At 37.8% G+C, this 19,337-nt stretch overlaps 2 protein-coding genes across 2 annotated transcripts in view; both read right to left on the bottom strand.

The window, feature by feature from the left end:
• The window catches only part of LOC134747897 (uncharacterized), a 53,033-nt gene that overhangs the window by 8,210 nt on the left and 25,486 nt on the right, over positions 1-19,337 (bottom strand). The window contains exon 3 of the mRNA XM_063682577.1: positions 16,624-16,759. Within this exon, the coding sequence (XP_063538647.1) occupies positions 16,624-16,759 (136 nt within the window). The remainder of the gene's footprint in view (positions 1-16,623; positions 16,760-19,337) is intronic.
• LOC134743266 (brachyurin-like) lies at positions 3,046-3,899 on the bottom strand. The gene has a single exon (XM_063676676.1). The coding sequence runs from the start codon at positions 3,890-3,892 to the stop codon at positions 3,053-3,055; it is 840 nt and encodes a 279-aa protein (XP_063532746.1). The 5' UTR covers positions 3,893-3,899; the 3' UTR covers positions 3,046-3,052.

Here is a 19,337-nt window from a genome sequence, read left to right as displayed (position 1 = left end):
CGTATGTCTGTCTGTATGTTCGCGATAACCAGACCTCACCTGTGAATGAAGTTTTTCTTTGGGAATGTTTATGTGTATATTTTTTTAAGGGTATGTTTAAATTGGTAGAAATATGACGATGTTTGCTAATGAAGTTAGAAAAAATCACGCTGACCAGGAGCTTAATCGGAAACGCTGCCCAATCTATTTGAGATTAAACGACACAATGTATGGTGGAAAAAAGTCTACAAAAAAGTGCGCGATGGCTGTCTGTCTATATTTTAAGAATAATTAACCCATTATTAACTTCCAAAAAAACCGGACAAGTGCGAGTCGGACTCGCGCACCGAAGGTTCCGTACAAAATTTAATTTTAAATTTTAGTTGTTATAGCGGCAACAGAAACACATGTGTAAAAATTTCAACTGTCTAGCTATCACGGTTCATGAGATACAGCCTAGTGAGTGGTGACAGACAGGTGGATGGAAGTCTTAGTATTATTGGGCTTCCGATGTGAATACTTGTTACAGAATGTATTTTATTATGCTTGACTCTCCATGCGAAGCCGGGGCGGGTCGCTAGTTATTAATAAACACTTTAAATCAATTTGATAAAATTGCACCTTCTCAATAAATTCTAATTGTTTTTGCTCTAGGTACCTCTTACCATAGTAAAACGCTTTTTAGTGCGGCGCGGCTACAAAACAATTGAAAACATTTTCTTGTGCAGATGTTTTGACCTTATTACAACGACATAAAGCTTATAATTGGCGGTGACACTTGTGATAATAGTTTGGGAACCTACATGTTTTCGACGATGACAAACAAAAGGATATTGGAAAACAATGGATGGATGGACCATTTAAGTTTATTACCTGAACGCTAGTGAGAAAGTGACCAAAGTGAATTATGAATGATTACCAATTTAAAGATCTATCTTAATGTATTTAGCAATATTATCGCAAGTTATCCAAGGTAGTATGGGTTTTTATGGTTCTTGGGTAAAATTCTGCTTTTCATTTGAGCATGATTACTCGATAATCCCGCTTTTGTGTACCTAACTTTTTTTGCGCCGTTGGCAGGTTTGTTGTTTTCGCAAAGCAGTAATACACCCGAGATAAAAATAACCACGAAATAATTAAACTGTTATTTTTAATTAACATTGTATTCTGTCTGCACACCTATTATTAACGAAAAAATACTATACCATTATGTAATTATAAAAAAAAACTATGATCGATATCAAATTTATGTAATTAGCTTAGAAGCAATCGGTTTTATTAAATGATATAAATAGTTTAAAATAAGAATTATATATACCTACTATTAAAAATAGGAAGATGGCTCAGTACCTATGTTTTATCAATACGGTTAAAAACAATAAAAAAAAAGTAATTGTGCGGTTTTATGAAACCACGATGCAAGTGAAACTTTTTTCGGATTGTAGGCATTTAACTAAAAAAATTCGGAAATTAATTCGAATTACGGTATTAAAATCGCGGTTTTAATGTTAACTTAATAAATTGGAGCGATAGAATAAAAGTTTTACTTTTAAAAATCGTACGACAAACTAATTCATCTGAAGTCAACATAATAATAGTGGAAAGTGGACCTTGTTACCATTGTACATTGGCTCAAACTGGTTCGGAGTATTCAGACCCGTTCGGAACGGTCTTAAGTACCCGTGTAAACGGAGATACGTGTCTGAGATACGTTTCTTGGGAACGTTCCTTCGAAACGTTTTCGAATCCCGGCGGTTCCGTGTAAACCGGGTTCTTAGTACCGCCGGGCTTAAGAACACGGGTATTCGTTTCGGCGTGTAACACGGATACCGGGAGCCCTATTCGGTACCTACCTACTGTTCATTAATATTAATAAACAAGGTGCCGCATTCAGTAATAAAAATAACACGTTTACAATTTTTAACATATGGTAGGCTCAAAAAGTGAGAATAATGAATTACCTCATTATAAATGTACAATAAATACGAGTTATTTCGGCGACGGCCGACGACGTCAGTCACCCAGATATTTAAACGTATGCGTCGACGATGGGCCCTCGGGAAATTTATCAACCGTTTGATTTAGGCAGACAAACCACTGAGTTATTAAACTGCTGATGGGGATTCATGTCACGAATCACAGCAGAATAAGCTCGATTTCTTGATTAATGTCTCCGTTCCAACGTTGGACTAGTTTTGCCCATAACTTTGTCAAATGTGTAATAAAAAAATATTTACCTACACATTCTATGCGGACGAAAGCCACTGCCGAATAAAGACCTCCCCTCCAGCTTACTTTTGATATGGGAGCTTACCTTACATTGATTTATTAAACATGTCTTGCAATTCAGTTCACATTCCCGATACTACCTACCTTTATAGACTGAGCTAAAATGATATTGTTATCTAAGTGATCTGCAATCGAGTTATTATATTCGTAAAGCTAGGTTAAAAAGTAAAACAAAATCATTAAAATTAAATATTTTTATAACAGTGACAACCCTACAAAGTTATCCTAATCAATTCTCCGTTTGCATAAAAGTCCCTCATTCTGTTCAACCCGATATAATACAATAGGTACAATTTATTTGTGTACACAAGCTATCTGTATAATTATAAATCACGACGGTTTACCGCGGTCTATACGGAATACAGACAGATCGGTTCCATTAGTCAATTTCCGAGGCCGTCATTTTGAATTTTCCATTAGCTTAGGTGACACGGCTTGCTGGAAACTAATACGTTACTTAACGACCGATAGACACTAATTACTGCTTCCTATAACGTTTTTTGTTGAATTTAAGGCTGCTTGAAATTTAAGTACTAAGTGTCACTGATGCTGATGTGCTGTAAGAAAGTTTCAAAATTGGGAAATGTCCAAAGGAGTCGAAATTGTTAATTTCCATAATAAATGTTTCCCTTATTTCCTGTGAAATTTTTCAAAAATGTCCTAGGACATTTTTTAACTTTTTGCGTAATAAACAACAAAAACAGGTACAAAAATAACAAAACGTAAGATTATTCCTAAATAACGATATTGTGGAGTTTCACACGCTCTGTGGCTTTAGTTCACATTATAAATGCAAGCGTATCCAATCCACATAGGAAGTGACTCGGGCAAAAGCAGACGGATGTCCCAGCTTACATCCGTCGCTAGCGACGAATGAGCTCACTCCGACCAAGACGTTTTGTCCCGCGTTCTGCACAATCAGCGGTCCTCCCGAGTCGCCTCGGCAAATACCTACCCCTCCTTGCCCACACGTACACACGTTTGACTCGGTAACCATATTACCGTACACTCTAGAACATTCCTCATTTGTAATTATTCGAAGAAATACGTTTCTTACCATAGTGTTAATAGTAGGGTTAGTCACGTCAGAATACCTTCCGTATCCTGACGCGTACGCCCATATGTTGTGTAGATCGAAGTCTTTCCATGGTCCTATTGGCAGCAGCACTGGTTGAACCGCGTGAGAGAACTGGATAGGCGTAGGAAGATATAGAATAGCAACGTCGTTGGCTAGCGTTGTGGCCTTGTAGTGTGGATGGGGCGCTACGGCGGACGCAAATTTTCTCAAGCCACCGTGGTAGAGGAAAGCTGAACCGAGCACGACGGTGAATCTCCAGGCTTGGAAGTTGCCGTCATTCCAGCAGTGAGCTGCTGTGAGGATCCTGGTGCTGGATATGACGGAGCCCCCGCAAGCCGAGTTATGGGGCAGCCCGATGAGGTCCATGATCAGCCCAGCGAGGTAAGGGTGTTGGTAGACGGGGGCGATCACTCCGCCGACGATTCTGTTGATGAACATGGTTTGCTCGGCTTGTCTTATTCTTTCTGCTTCTGGAATGCCCACCCTCCGATGGTAGTCGGACCAGTCCGCCGCCTTACCCACAGTGGCACACAGAAGAACGATCATAAGCGCGCGCATGTTGTTTGATTTGACTAGTCTAAGCAAACTCGAGTATTTATATATACGACTTAATCCTTTATCTTTGGCGAGATAACTACCGTGAAATTGTGTGTTTACATTCCTGTAAGGTCCCAATGACTATCGTGGATCACAGAACCCTAAAAACTGATGCTTAATTTTGTCCTTAAAGGTCACCAACATAAAAAAATCTGGTATGTAAATTGAGAACCGTAAACTCAGGTAACTTTAGTCCACAACTTACAACTATGGTCCAAAGCGATATAAAAATATAGAAAAAGCATAACTATATCTAAGCTCTAAAATAAATGTAACGAGTACAAATCAGAAAGACTCGTAATAGAATAATCAACGTTAAAAACTAGACCATAGTTGTAGTATAGGACAATAGTTACCTGAGTTTACGGAACCTTTTCCCTTTTCTAAGCAATTAAAAATTGTCGTTATCTATGGCTAAAATTATATGTATCAACATAGTCCACGCGCGCTTTAATCTAGCGCTTGACATTTTATTGTTATTAATTACCTTTTAATCTACCGGATTATTAAATTAAATTACTGATTAAGAAATTTAATTCGCTAATACTACCGATATAAAACGTTGATCTAATTGTTAAAAATAATAATTCATTTTCGTAGAAACATTTTTTTCCCTTCGAGCTTCTTTCGAAAAATACAATGTATTTTTCAATATACTTAATTAGGAATTTAAACAAGTAGGTTAAGGTTGCATGTCTAATGTGTTTGTTTATGGCATTGAGACTGTAAAAAACGAAATTTTGTAAAATTCCCGAAAAAAACATTTGATTTTTTTCCGGAATTTTCATCCCTTATTATGAGTTGAGTTTTAACTAATTTTATACCTCGACTTTTAAGAAGTATTTTACTTAAAAGCTACTTGGTTTGTATGAGTTAGTGACATCATTAAATAAAAAAGCTATAACTCCCGTGGGAGTAAAATGGACTTTACCTCCCGCTGCACATGCGTGAAATAACTCGCTTACTAAGCAAGTGCGATGAAAAAGGTTTTAACATGCCTCTGAGGATAACGCAAGGAATTTCATTTATTTTATGATGTCCACAGAAAAAGCGCAACCTTTACGCATACTAAAAAAGTTTTTGACCCAAGTAGCTATACCTCTCTCAAAAATTTCTATTTCTGGCTGAAGGCAGTGGCCACCGTCTGCGTTCTAGCGCGAATTTATCACTTGCCATCCCCTCTCACAAATCTCGTGGATACAACAAGTCCTTCGCAGTGCGTTCAGTGAAGCTGTGGAATGAGCTGCCGGTTTCGCTCAGACAGGCGCAATCGGTTGCGTCGTTCAAGGAGAAGCAATGGTTATCTGATTGATTAATGTGCCTATATTTGTATTGTATGTTGCTTTTTCCTTTAACAGTTTGAGCAGTTAATTTTTCATAGTTTTCCCGCTTGGCTTCTTGCTGACTACGACACGGCGACCTTTACAATTTTATTTTGCAAAGGTCATCTGCGCGTGATGCGATTAAAGGTACATAAAGATAAATGTCCATCAGAAGACTTATAGCTCTGGCCGCGATTTCAGCCTTTGTCATGAGATTCGTCAGTATGAACAGGGCTTCATTCACAACGCCAGCCAAGAGTATCGCCCCCGACGAACTAAATTTATGATCACGCATAGGTAATACGGGTCTCGCGCTTTATTAACTATAAAACAGCGCACTCGATGGGGGAAGGCTTAGTATTATCATAGGTACTCTTGTGGTTGATAGATAGATATTTTTAACGGCGATTGATAATAAGTAATCTCATTGCTTTTCTCTCGCACCAACATAATAATTATGCATGCGAGCAAGATGCGCTAAAATTTTAATATCAGATAGGTATACAATTCGTATTTCTGAGTAAGCCTCAGCAGAGGCGACACTTCTGTAACCTACAGGAATGACATCAGGTAATAGTGATAAATGAGCAGGCACGACGGTAATTCGCCAAGCAGAACATTAATAACAAAAAGCGGGAAGCGAGGACGAATTTTGAAAAGCATGACGTTGGTTTCGTTAAAATTCAGTAGAATTAAGGCTTCGAACGCCCTGCGATTAATTGCTTGCGGGTTCAGGTTCAGTCTAATTTCTTGCGGTTTCAGCCTAGTGCGTGCGCTTATGAAGCATGCCGTACGTTACACTTTTTGCGGTTCTGAAACCGCAACGAAAGAAATTAATTGCTGTGCGTTCTGAGCCTGAGACGGGTCGACATTCTTAGAACCTGAAAAGATAAACTGGATATTGTTTACGTAGATATACTTAAGATCATTGTAAACGGGGCACTGTGTATGGAATACAATAAGAATATGACTCGTGTTAATTCTTTCCGGTTCCATATTTGGAATTTAAAGTTTATATTTGCAAGACATACTTGCTTGGGTCGTCAATGTTATTATTTATGTATGTATTTTACAAGCAGTTATTAAAAAATATTTTCCAAGTGAAAAGCAATGTAATGTAATGAATGAAAGCAATCGTTAACGTGAAATGCATGTTTTGTTGATATTTAAATATAACCAGGTATTCCGGGCTGTCGATAAAAACGCGGCAGCTTGATAAATGGTCCGAATGAAATGGGAAACATAATTTCGAAAATAAATATCTCAATTCCGTGTTCATGTACCTAAAGACAACTTTGATTAGTCGCAGTCAGAGTTGCTTTTTCCTTAAATTGCTGATTGATATTGGATATCTAGGAAGGGATCAGTGGAAATACAGCTTCGTTGGAAAAAACTGTAAGACGTGAGCTCGAGTTGGTTTTAAACGTGATTTTTATCGAGCTTTCCGAGCGTGTCTTGGAACTAATTAAGAATATAAAATACTAAAATACTGTCTACGGTCTACGTCATATGGTTCTCTAATCTAATAGACACCTAAACAAGCGTTTGCTATGACTTGGTTGCTCACTTCGATCCTTAACGACTAACTTATATAACATTTCATAGTGTCCCCTCTAAAATATATTTTAGATTTTACTAGGCACTAAATTATAAATAGTACCATACGGACGGCCAGACTGCGACGAAACTATTAGTGTACGTAGTTGTCATTTTGGCTACAATAGGCTAGATGACAAATTTTCATTAATGGTATCAATCGATCAGGTTTATTTTTAGGATCAAATGTCTATATGGGACTCATTGCATTAAAGCAATACAAAAGTCAGAAATGATTGTCATAGCCCGACAGTTGTACTTCACTCGCAAAACGCTTCTAACAAAACGATAAGAGAACGTGACGTCAAGTTCACTGAGAGCCCATTTTGAATGTATGGACAAAATAAGAAAATTACGTTTTTGTCTGTGAAATATTGCGTTTATGTATATAGAATCCATACAATCTTTTTATGGATAAAATGTAAGGATTCTAATGGTACCCTTACTTTTTTCCTTTTTGGAAGTTAAAAAATTACTTAAATTTTGAAACTTTTAAGTCCTGTATTTTTGTATTATTTCCATATATTATTTTAATATCTAAACTTTTGTGATAAATTGCTCATTAGCTATCTATATTACTAGATTTTGTTATAAAATTCAACATGTGTCATCATCCCTATACCCGAAATAAAAGTTTAAACCTCGAGTCTTTGGATAGTATTTAGACAAATTATAGAAAATTGGTTGGCTAAATTGAATCTGAACTGAACTGATTCCGCTCGAGGACGTGACAAGTAGTTAAACTAGTAATAGAAATGCTTTATAAACCATTTATTTTCTAGTAGGTTACGAGGTATGGGGAGGAGAGGAAAAATGGCGCTTTCTCGAGTCGGACCACAGTTGGACGTAACGGCCCATTTTGGCTCGCTGAACCAACGGAGTATATAAGTAGGTAGGTACTCGTAAGTTTTGAATAATATTTCAAGTAGAAAATACAAATAAGAGTACCTAATAATAAAAGTTAAATCTGAATTAGAGTAAACTGACTGCATTTTGAAAAGATAATTTGCAATCTTTGAAATAAAGAAAAAAATTATCAGCTCCGTCCAGATTCGATCTCGCGGCTCCAGGAAGCCCGCCAGTCTTCCACATCATAAATCTATCATTATCCATCGTTCCACACACCTTACAGGGGCTTGTATTTTCCGATATAAGATTTGATGACAAGAAATATTTGTTCAAATTCCTAATCCTAACTACTAAGGGCCACTTGCACCATTCCCCTAACCTGGGGTTAACAATAACAGTACAATTTGACACTGGGTTAACGGTTTAACGCTTAATCCCGGGCTAGTGGGATGGTGTAGGTGGGCCTTAGTAAATGGTTGCAGATTGGGTGCTTTGGGGTAATTACGAAACCGGGGATTGAAAATGGCAAATATCTACTAAACTAGAAGCACTTTCTACTGATAATACTATTGTTTATGCAACACCAATTGTTTTTGTTAATATGTAGCTACTGGTGATAACCAGTAATTGGCTTTTTGTATCATATTTATAAAACCTATAGACATGTTAATAGCTGTTGGATCTCCGAATAATAATAAATAAAATAAAATAAAAACAGTATGCAAAATGCCTTGGTAAGCGTGGCAGTAGCGTAAGTGTTGCTAAAGTATGAAGACGCTTTTATGGTTTTATTTATTATTCTGGTTTTATATATATCAGCCATTTAAAAAATTGTCCCGCTTTCGAAGTTACCCCAAAGCAGCTTAAGGATGACTCACGTTAGACCGGGCCGTGTACGGGCCGGAGCTTCCGGCGCTTCGTTTTCTATGGAAAGCACCACGTGATCACCTGTCATGTCATAGAAAAGTAAGCGCCGGAAGCTCCGGCCCGGTCACGGACCGGTCTAACGTGAGTCATCCTTTCTGCGTCTTACGCAAGCGAACAACTCGCGAACTCGAAGCGAAGCGGCGCGGCGGGCCCACGGCGTTCGCGCTCGCAACGGGATCGCCCATTTAGGACACCTATAATAGGTATCTAAGGATTGATTCACCCCGCACCGCATCGGTTAGCTTAGCGTCCGCGTCTTGTTCGCCTACGTAGTACGCTGCGTTACATACACGGTTGCATAAAATTTGCTCATTATAAAATAAACTCGAAAATACAACACATTGATCTGTCCTTATACCTCGCCTTAAGGCCTAAACGTACTACCTATAATTTAAAATATTGCAAATACGAGAACTAGTTAACTAGTTACGGAAGCAAAGCGGCCACTAAATTTGAGCCCTGTCTCTCGGCGACTAATATTAAGCCATTCAGTACCTAATAGGTAAGCGTTTCATTTCCGATTTCGAATAACCTCAATCCATTCAGAAATCCTTGCGTACCGAGTGCCAGCCCTAGCTTGCCTCCTATTCCGCCGGCCTACAGTCCAAAGTTGAAGAAACTTAGTTTAGCCGAGTAAACTTGCCAGGTATTTGCTTATTTGCTATGCGCGTCATGGTTGTGCCTCATTGTGAATTCAAATGGACCTTTAATGATGTTGTTTTTGGTGGAAACTGAAATACATCTGAACTTTTGATGCCGGATTTGGAATTGAATGTGGCGACGTGATATTTGCGTAGATGTTTAAATGCGTACGTCTTGTTTGAATAGAGATGTGTGCGCTATAAATAGTTGATTGTTAGCTAAGGGTTGAAATGCATCCATTTCTGTCGAGGTAGTTTACTAAAGGGGCCCACTAACTATCAGTCCGCCGGACGATATAGGCCCGTCAGTTGTTTGGAACTGTCAAATTTTTGTTCTAACTGACAGGCCGATATCGTCCGGCGGACTGATAGTCAGTGGGCCCCTTTATAGTCCGAGACGGAAATGGAGCCTTTCACCCGAGACACTCCACTTTTCATATCGAATGTGAGGACACCAAACAAGACAGGACAATTTTGCAAAATCAGCAATTAAAATACTAATAGACCTACGGCCATGTTATTTTTTCCTTAGGACTCGCAATCGGAGACTACATGTGTGAAGATAAATAACCCATAGATGATGTATTTCTTGCCGCTATAATAAGAAATACTAAAAACAGAATAAAATAAATATTTAATTGGTGCTCCCACAATAAACGTGTTTTTTTGCCGTTTTTTTATGGTACAACGAACTAGAATAACTATAGAAGTCTGAGTCAAGTTCAAAGATGACCCCACGGGAATGGTGTCGCGAGTGACTCAACTGTAAAAGATCTTTGGTAAAAGTGTACAGTTCTAGGTATACTCATATTTGTAGATTATGATTTGCGGTCTATATGGCCTCTACATTTCTATACGGTCATGTTTGTTATGTGCCGTACTCACGAGCACGAGACGTTATTGCTCTATGTTAAAAATATAATGTACAATAAAAATACGTTACGTACGTGCGTAAAGGCAAAATAACTAATAAGATAAAAATGTATTAACAAAATGTGTTGGAGCGTGATTACATAGTACACAGCTATTGAAATACAGAAACTTACTATATTACTTATTATTTCGTGACACTTTATTTTCACTATGTTCTTTTAATGTATGTGTGTTTACGAATAAAAACTATTCTATTCTATTAAAACTTGGTAAATAATTGCAGTCAGGAAGTAGTTTCAGCGCTACAACTTAAAACGGTGGCGTATAACGCTCATTTTCTCACAGAATATTAAACGATACTAAATTGACTCGGGAACTTTTAATAGCTGGGGAGCCGGCGATGCTAAATGTGTAGTTACTCGAGCGTCGTAGAGACCTATTGGATTTGAAAGTTTAGATGATAAGAAGAAAAAAAGGTTATATAAAGTTTTCTTTTGCAGCGAGCAGGAAAGCGTCTACAGATTTTTTTTAATTTCGGGGGGTTGGTGAAGGGTTAAAAGAATCGTTAAGTAGATTGTGGATTTGCTCCAAGTTAATGCTATAATTTTTCTATAACTTAATATTACACTTATTTGTACGCATTTTCTTAATCTGACGACCACAAGTTCGATTTTCACATTTAAACAATTGTCAAATAATTGTCAGATCTAGTAATAGCACAATTACAGCATTAATTTGGATTGAAATTACCAAATCCACAACCTGCTTAACGATTTGTTGAACCCCCACCAAGCCTCCACCAACTAACGGCTCGACATAGATGGCTGCAAGTGATAAAGGTAGACTCCACGGGGTAGCAGGATATCACTCATAATGAGTCATGTCTTAATCTTGACTAGGAGGATATAACCAAACGGAGACGCCACGTCTGTAATTTTCTGTACAAAAAAGTCTGCCGATTTTTGCGGGGGAGGGGAACGTCAAATGTATACATAACGTGAAAATAGCCATGTCAGATAAATGTCAGTCCATACATTGTGTATGACCATTGGCCGACTATTTTCGACAGAGGGGAACGCCTGTTAAGTGTTAATGGTTAACTCCGTTTGGTTATATCGTCCTAGTAATGTGACGCGCTAGCGTAACTACAAAAATCCCCTCTTGGGCTCCCCAACCATAAGGAGGTATGTTTCGTTTGGATTGCGATACGTGCCATCGTACATATTGTCGTAGGCTATTTAGAATGCTTCGGGCTATTTGGAATTGTTATAAAATGAATAATAAAATTGAATTAATAATAAAAAAATATGAGTTTAGGAGTAGACTTGTATTTTTTCCCCACGACTGTGGCTACCAAGCATACAACCCAGCTGATGTTAAACGGTTGGCATAATCTATGCAACATGGCATTGCTGACATTTTAATAACCTGTACAATACAAATTTTAAATTTACCTCCGACGTTTCGAGGACGGCGTTGTCCCCGTGGTCTCTAAGAAGACTCGGAGGAGTCTTATTTACGCGACGAACTTATTTTACGCGATTAGGTCCCGTCGCTGTGAATAATAATGAGTAAAAATCGTGAAAGTTTAAATCAGTGTTCTGTACAAAACATTTCAATAATTGATTTCTATGGTAACGTAGGTATGTTACGACTTACGATATATATGGCTACTTTGTTTGACACTGTCTTTTCTACGGTTGTTTATTACCATCATCGTATTCTAAATTGTCCACTGTGTAAACAACGAGCCGTTATGTATACTATATATACCTACTATATAATATTATAAATGCGAAAGTGTGTCTGTCTGTTACCTCTTCACGCTTAAACCACTGAACCGATTTAGTTGAAGTTTGGTATACAGATAGGTCAGATAGATTGAGTCCCGGGGAAGGACATTAGGATACTTTTTATCCCAGAACTCACCCCTCAAGGCGGTGGAAATTTGTATGGGGAATCAATAACCGCTGAACCGATTTAGATGAGACTTGGTATAAGGATAGTTTGAGCTGTGGGGAAGGATATAGAATAATTTTTATCCCCGAAATCATCATCAATCAAATTTATAGAGTGGATGGAAAAAAAGGATGGATTTAAAAGCAAATTTAAAAAAAATTAAGGTACCCAAATTACTAATTCCACGCAGACGAAGTCGCGGGAAAAAGCTAGTATTTTATACTTATGCACTTTAGCAGCGCGTATACAAAACGAGTAATATAAATTGTTATTTATCGTGACGGGCGGAGCCCAATAATAGAAAACGTGTCGGGTCCAACATAAATCTGGAATTGGAAAAGTGTTTGGCGTTTCAACGCCCACTACCAGGTTCCCGGAGATTTTTTCGAGAGATAAAATATAACGGAATTCTTGGCTACGTTACAGGGTTTTCCTAGTGTTATTACGACATTGTACTCATACGTATTTACCTAATAACAAGGCACATGAATGAAATAAATAATAACATACTTCTCTTGATTGTTCAAAAACTGATAAGAAAGTTGCATTTTATTCACACGTGAGGCAAAGTAATCAAATGCAAATTTAAAGTTGTTTTCTTATGCTTGCTGGTAGAATTGAGTCATTTAACCCTTAAATGCATAATGATGTATATATGCATCGTATATTTGATGGTCCGTGGCTCAATATGCAGCTATCCAAAATCACATTTATTACTTTTATACAGCATGACACATCTATTTCAATTTATTAATAAGTTATACAAAAAATCATGCATTTAAGGGTTAAATGATGATTTTGAATAATAAATATTTAATAAAACTCATTTTGAATCGATTTGCTTTGATTTTGTTTGATATTTTATAGTTAGTAGGTATTTTCCTTGGTGTGGTGAAAAATGTTGTGTTTCATTCGGTGGCAAAATTAGAAACCTTCGCAACGCTCAAAAACCCATTTTTCGAACCACTCGCATTTTGCGAATCTTTCGCTTGATCGGGTGTCAATATGAGCATGCGAGGTTAAACAACAACTTTGCCTCCTTGTAAAACATATAACTATTGCTACATTTTTACCTATGCTATGTAGAATTGTTTCTTAGATACTTTGTTGACACATTTTTATTCTTTTACGTAGATAAAAGATTGGTAGTAAACCACCCACTATGTTTAAAAGTGATATATTTTTACCACGCTTTTCCTTGTTTTCATTGTCAACGCTTTAGGGGTCCCAAGGTTTATTGTCGTACTCCTTTTTGTGTTTTTGGAAGGGGTGGAAAAATATTAAAAGCAGCACCCAATGGTCACTTAGTCCTCGTAACCATTTGTATATGTTTACTGTATAATAAAATAAATAACCTTTTAACCATTTGCATACGTATATGTTTGCGGTTATAAAGATAGTTTATTGTTCAAGTAGGCATATTACAATGCGCTTATGAACGTCAAATAAAGCTACACTGGCTCTAACCCTACACCTCTGCCTCGAGAAGATTTAAATCCCCCCTCAATTGGAGGAGGGTATCCCAATATGTGACCGGCAACAAAATCGGCGGGACACATCTTTTCGAAACATTACATCTTATAATTAAAAAAATACAATTATATTATAACCAAATAAATAAGAGCCTAGAAAGTACATAATATATTAAATAAATGTTAAATAATGCTTGCCGATTTAATGATTTTATTCACGAGGTCTACAGCTCACAGAGCCACTAGTTTATCTCTAACTAACAGAATGCAATTACTTTTCAATCATATATTTGTGTAATATTGTCTTCGGTTACCGCGATAGTTACTCATGAAATAAAACTATGAAATCTGATTATATCGCGTATATTGAATTTAGTACACATCCCGACGTTTCGAACCCTTTACAGCGTTCGTGGTCAACGGGTGACTGAGGAAAAACTACAATGTGCAAAACAACCCACATACTAAAATAAGGAACCATATATTTGTGTTCAGGACATTATACTAAATGCATTGATACCATATTTACCTACCCATATCCGACACGACTAAAAGGAGGATTGTAGTTTGTAGTCGTGTACGATAATCTCAACAGAATTAAGTAGTGGTTAGTTTAATCCAGGTTAGCCGTGCCTGTGTCTTGTCCGCAACAACTTGTCCAATTAGGCACTAACTTCCCGAACTAGTTTAAACGCACAACTTGGAGAGACTATGTTGCGATTTGCGATACTTCGTGGAAGAATATTAAGAGTAAAGACTTCATCTCTATACAAACGTGGTCTTCAGTTTTCTTTCTGGATAATATTGACATTATGAAAAATATTATTATACAATTTGATGTATTTTACCAGTTGATAATAAAAAAATCTAAAAGAAATAGGCAGCTGTTGCGATATCTAAAAGATTTACCCAAGAAACGACTTCTTTTCCACTAAATGGTGCTTTTCGAGAGCAAATGCACGAGCAGTTACCTACTACAAATAAAAACCTAAATCAGGTACATTGTCTTCATTTTAAGGGTTTCCCAAGATGTCATTAATAATTATTTCATTTCAATAATAAATAAACGTAAATTCGTATTGTACTGAATTAGTGTTAGTAATAAATCTAGTGTCCTAACTCTGCCAGCACTGTGTAGCAGAGCAGTCCCGCGGCAGACAGTTTATTATTTAGCGCGAGTATTATGTTGCCCGAGTTATTCGTGTTCAAGTTATGTTGGTTATGTCTAAGGAGTTTACACGGCTTCAGCCAACTTGCTCGGAGTTGGCTCCAAGTGATATATGCTGTAAGGATAACGCTCACATAGACATTGGAACTTGTTGCAGATACACTTATTTTTTACCACTAAAAGCCTGAATTACGCCTTAGTTCGGTAGTTACTAGTTACTTTATTATCTGTTTGTAAATTTCTATGGTGAATAAACAATTGCAACTGTAAATTACTCACATCTTACATTAATTCTAGTCATTCTGATAATAATTATAATTACATCGAATAATAATTCAGATCATTTTATTATAAAAGTAATTATAGTACTCTTACTTATATGTGGTATTTTCTATAAAAAGGGACCTTATTGTCGATGGCGCTTATGCCATTATAAACGATGCTCCGATATAAATACAATGCCGCGCGACGCTGTGCGGCGTAAGCGCCATCGACAATAAGGTCCCTTTTCATAGGAAACGCCCCATATGTACTTATGATAGTAAAAAGGTAACATTCCATTTTCGACCGCAGCTGCACTACTGCCTCGACACTTAAAATGGTTACGATATATATAGCCACTTTGGCCGTCACTATAAATTTGATGCTTACTGTACCTACCACGAATAAGACGCACGTTTCCCGAGAAATTCAAGTACCTATCACAATGCCTATACCGTTCAATTTACACAAGTCTTAACCAACACGCTTTTTTGAATAAAGTACGCTTGATTTTGAACCTTGTTGCAACGAGATAAAGTTTGTATTATAGGTATGTTTTCGCTGTACGATAGTGTTTGCGTGGATTATGTTTCACGCTTTACGCAATTCCTTCTAGAAAAAAACTTGTTATCGATCAACGATGATAATGGCATTAGGGCCCGGCTTGTAATTGATAGGCACCTATTTTTTTATAAAACTAGCAACTAGGGAATCTATAACAGCTATTAATAGGTATTAGTTTAATGTGACTATTAATCGCTTTTTACACAAAAGTTTTGCTATAGTTAAGTAGTTTATAAATAACAAGATAAAACTAATTTCATACAACTAATTAGGTTCAAGATAAAATGAACCCCAATTGGCGGTAAATCGGTAAATCAAAACTACATTTCACGCAACCGTACGTTTCAAACGTTCACTCCTTTGTATGTCATGTTTTACCATCGCTTTCGATCTCCTAACTTTCCCCCCCATCAAATCATGTCATGTCATGGGTAAAAAAAGGGGGATATTGAAGCCCGCCAAAACAAATTGCAATCACGCGTAACCTCGCAAATAGTCCACGGAAAGCTTTTCTTTATATGATAGTGTCAGTGTTGTCAACTCGGAATTTTAAAATATGCTAAACGGAGGGCGAAAAGTTGCTACAATGTATTGTGGCCACATTTTTTGGATGGAAAATGTACAGGTATTACAAAAATAGTGAAATCGTGTTCTGATTAGGAAAAATTAGATTTTTTTTCTATGGGGCAGGTCGTCCAAGTCGGCCAACCATCCATACAAAGGCCAAATATTTTTTGCGTTCATAATCAGAATACGACATCGAATATTCCCTTAAACGGATCCCCACTATTTGTTTGAGTGCCAGGAGGTTTCAAAAGTTGCTAAATTCAACATCTTGTTGCCAAGTTGGTAACACTGGAGATAGCGTGTCATGTGTGGCTAAATGCGTTCTGAAGGTTCCGCTGAAGTCATTTATCAAGCACGCACCACACCGTCGCGTGAGCGAGACAAAAGATAGAGACATCTGTACACATGTAATCGGGTCAAACGGCGATGGGTTGGAAAGACAAATGAATAATAAAGACTGATAGATAAGATGAGAACTCACGGAAAACAGTAAATTGCTTCTCGCTGGACTCCTTTGTGAAGATGGGCGTGTCTATGGACACCTCGCAGGAGTAGCTGCCGCTGGCCGCGAAATCCAGGTTCTGCAGGATGATGGAGTTCTCTGTGGCCAGTGCGATCTGAGAAAAAGATTCGGTTAGTATTAGTAGTAGAAACAGTGGAATAGGAAACAGAGCCAGGAAGGAGTAGGTAAATTGATAAAGTATTCAGCCTTGCCTTAATAGGGGCATTCAAATCAAATAGGGGCATTTGATAAAGCTAATAAAACGGGTATTTGAACATGATATTATTCTTTATATTCTACTGATTCTAGGCTTCAGTTTGGCGGATGCAAAAATAGCGCACACTTTCATCTTCTTCGGTTAGAGCACTTAGAGCGTTTTCACATTGACCGATCCGATATCGGATGTCGGAAGGAAGTAAAATGTAAGTCGTAAGATATATGCGTTTCTCTGTATTTATTAATGCATTTAATAAATCATTATTACTTACTAAAAAACGATAAATAACGCAAAAAAGGCGGACTTAATGCCAATGGCTCTCTCCTGCAACTGTTTTTGTCATAGGCGCCTTCCGACATCCGATATCGGAAAGGCGCTTCCGATAAATTCAGCCATGTCGGAGCCCCCCGTCAGCTGTCGGAACGATAATATTTGTTTGTGTGCGTATGTGTAGGCATAATGTTTGTTGTAGTGTGCGTGACCGCTAAAGCCAGCGCCCGGGCGCGCCCCCGCGGCCTGACTACGCGGATGTAGGATCCTACATCCGATATCGGATCGGACAATGTGACACCGTTCTTACGGTCGCTGATGCAACAACCTCCTACCATCAGCGAGAAGCGAAGCTGCCGTTGTCTGAATGTTCAATCCTTCACTCATTTCATCAAGGAGGTTGACATTGACATCGCCCGCGACAGCGCTATAGCCGCAACGCTGCTTCAGTCGCCATCCGAATGTAAACTTTGGATGGTGTTACGCTGTTGTTTCTAGGAGGATATAACCAAACGGAGTAGCCATTAACAGGCGTTCCCCTCTGTCGAAAATAGTCGGCCAATGGTCATACACATTGTATGGACTGACGTTTATCTGACATGGCTATTTTTACGTTACGTATGACGATTGACGTTCCCCTTCCCCGCAAAAATTGGCAGACTTTTTTGTACAGAAAATTACAGACGTGGCGTGTCCGTTTGGTTATATACTCCTAGTGTTGTTTTGTAGGAAATTTACTCTCGCCAAACCTCTTCTCAAATTTTTCCTACGCTAACCAGAAAACAAGTCGTGCAGCGAAAAACAGGAGTAAATACTTGAAACAGTTGTACCAACTACCATCTTAGCAAACAAGTTTCCCCGTCCGGCTGAGCCATTCCTTTGTGCTTCCTCCATTTTTATTAGGGTTCCGTACCTAAAGGGTAAAAACGGGACCGGGAGGTGAGAGTCCCACATACCCCCCGCATAATAGGCCCACCTCAGGTCAGGGGGACGATGCGTAACAGCATTCCCACACCGAAAAAAAAGAAAAAAAAAGTGGGGCTCCCATACAACAAACGTGATTTTTTTGCCGTTTATTGCGTAATGTGACGGAACTCTTCGTGCGCGAGTCCGACTCGCACTTGGCCGGTTTTTACAAAACATTTACAGCTCAACATTAGTACGGTCAGCACAAGAAAAACCATCAAAAGTTTAGAGGGCCGTAAACTTGACCTGGAGTTCCAAAGTCAGGCGGGGCCGTTTTATCCAGTTTCATTTTATTACAGATAATAAGGTTTATTTTTTAGTTCTCTGAGGAGTTATTTCCTCTAAAGTACACAAACAAACGCTCGTATACGTTCAGTTTAGTAATAGTAGCGTACACCCTAAAAATGTTATGTATCTGTAAGTTTCAATGTTATATATAGTTGGTCAAACCTAATTGTCAGTAAATAAGAACAAAAAAAACTATACTCATCCTTTTTTCTTGGGTGCTAATACTAGTGTAAGACAAAGATAGTATGATTCACTCTGCCTATGCTTGAAATGAGACTTTACTTTACTAAAAAGGCTAGTGCTGCATTCTGGTGGCAGAATATTGCAGTAATATCCCCTATTGAAATACTTAAGATGAAGATTCGATTGAGATTATGTTAAATGATTCACGTCCTTTAAAATAATAGATTTAATATGGTAGCAACTAAAAAATCGTGAGTATCGCAACAAATCCGTAGTCCATACTAATATTATAAATGCGAAAGTGTGTCTGTCTGTCTGTATGTTACCTCTTCACGTTTAAACCGCTGAACCGATTTAGCTGAAATGTGGTATAGAAATAGTTTGAGCCCCGGGGAAGGACATAAAGTAGCTTTTATCCCAGAAATCATCCTTTAACAGGGTGAAAATGGGGGTGGAAGTTTGTATGGGAAATCGATAAAAAGCAGATTGAATAAGCTACCCAAATCACTAACTCCACGCAGACGAAGTCGCGGGCAAAAGCTAGTACTTAAATAATTAGATTTAATATGGTAGCAAATATTAGTATCACATTTAAGTCTTATAACGACAAAATATCTGTAATGAATAGTCGAAATATTTATATTTATGCAAAGCTGCTTAATAATATTTAACTAAGTAAATGCAGCTGAATGTTGTGAAATTATTCCGGAATTACATTTTGTAACATTATTTTCCCGTTAGCGGGGCGCAGATGCAAATGAGTAAAGTC

This window comes from Cydia strobilella, chromosome 1 (assembly GCF_947568885.1).
Source record: "Cydia strobilella chromosome 1, ilCydStro3.1, whole genome shotgun sequence".
NCBI classification, from domain to species: domain Eukaryota; kingdom Metazoa; phylum Arthropoda; class Insecta; order Lepidoptera; family Tortricidae; genus Cydia; species Cydia strobilella.
Note: the sequence above shows the minus strand (reverse complement) of the source record. Positions and strands in the feature narration are given on the sequence as shown.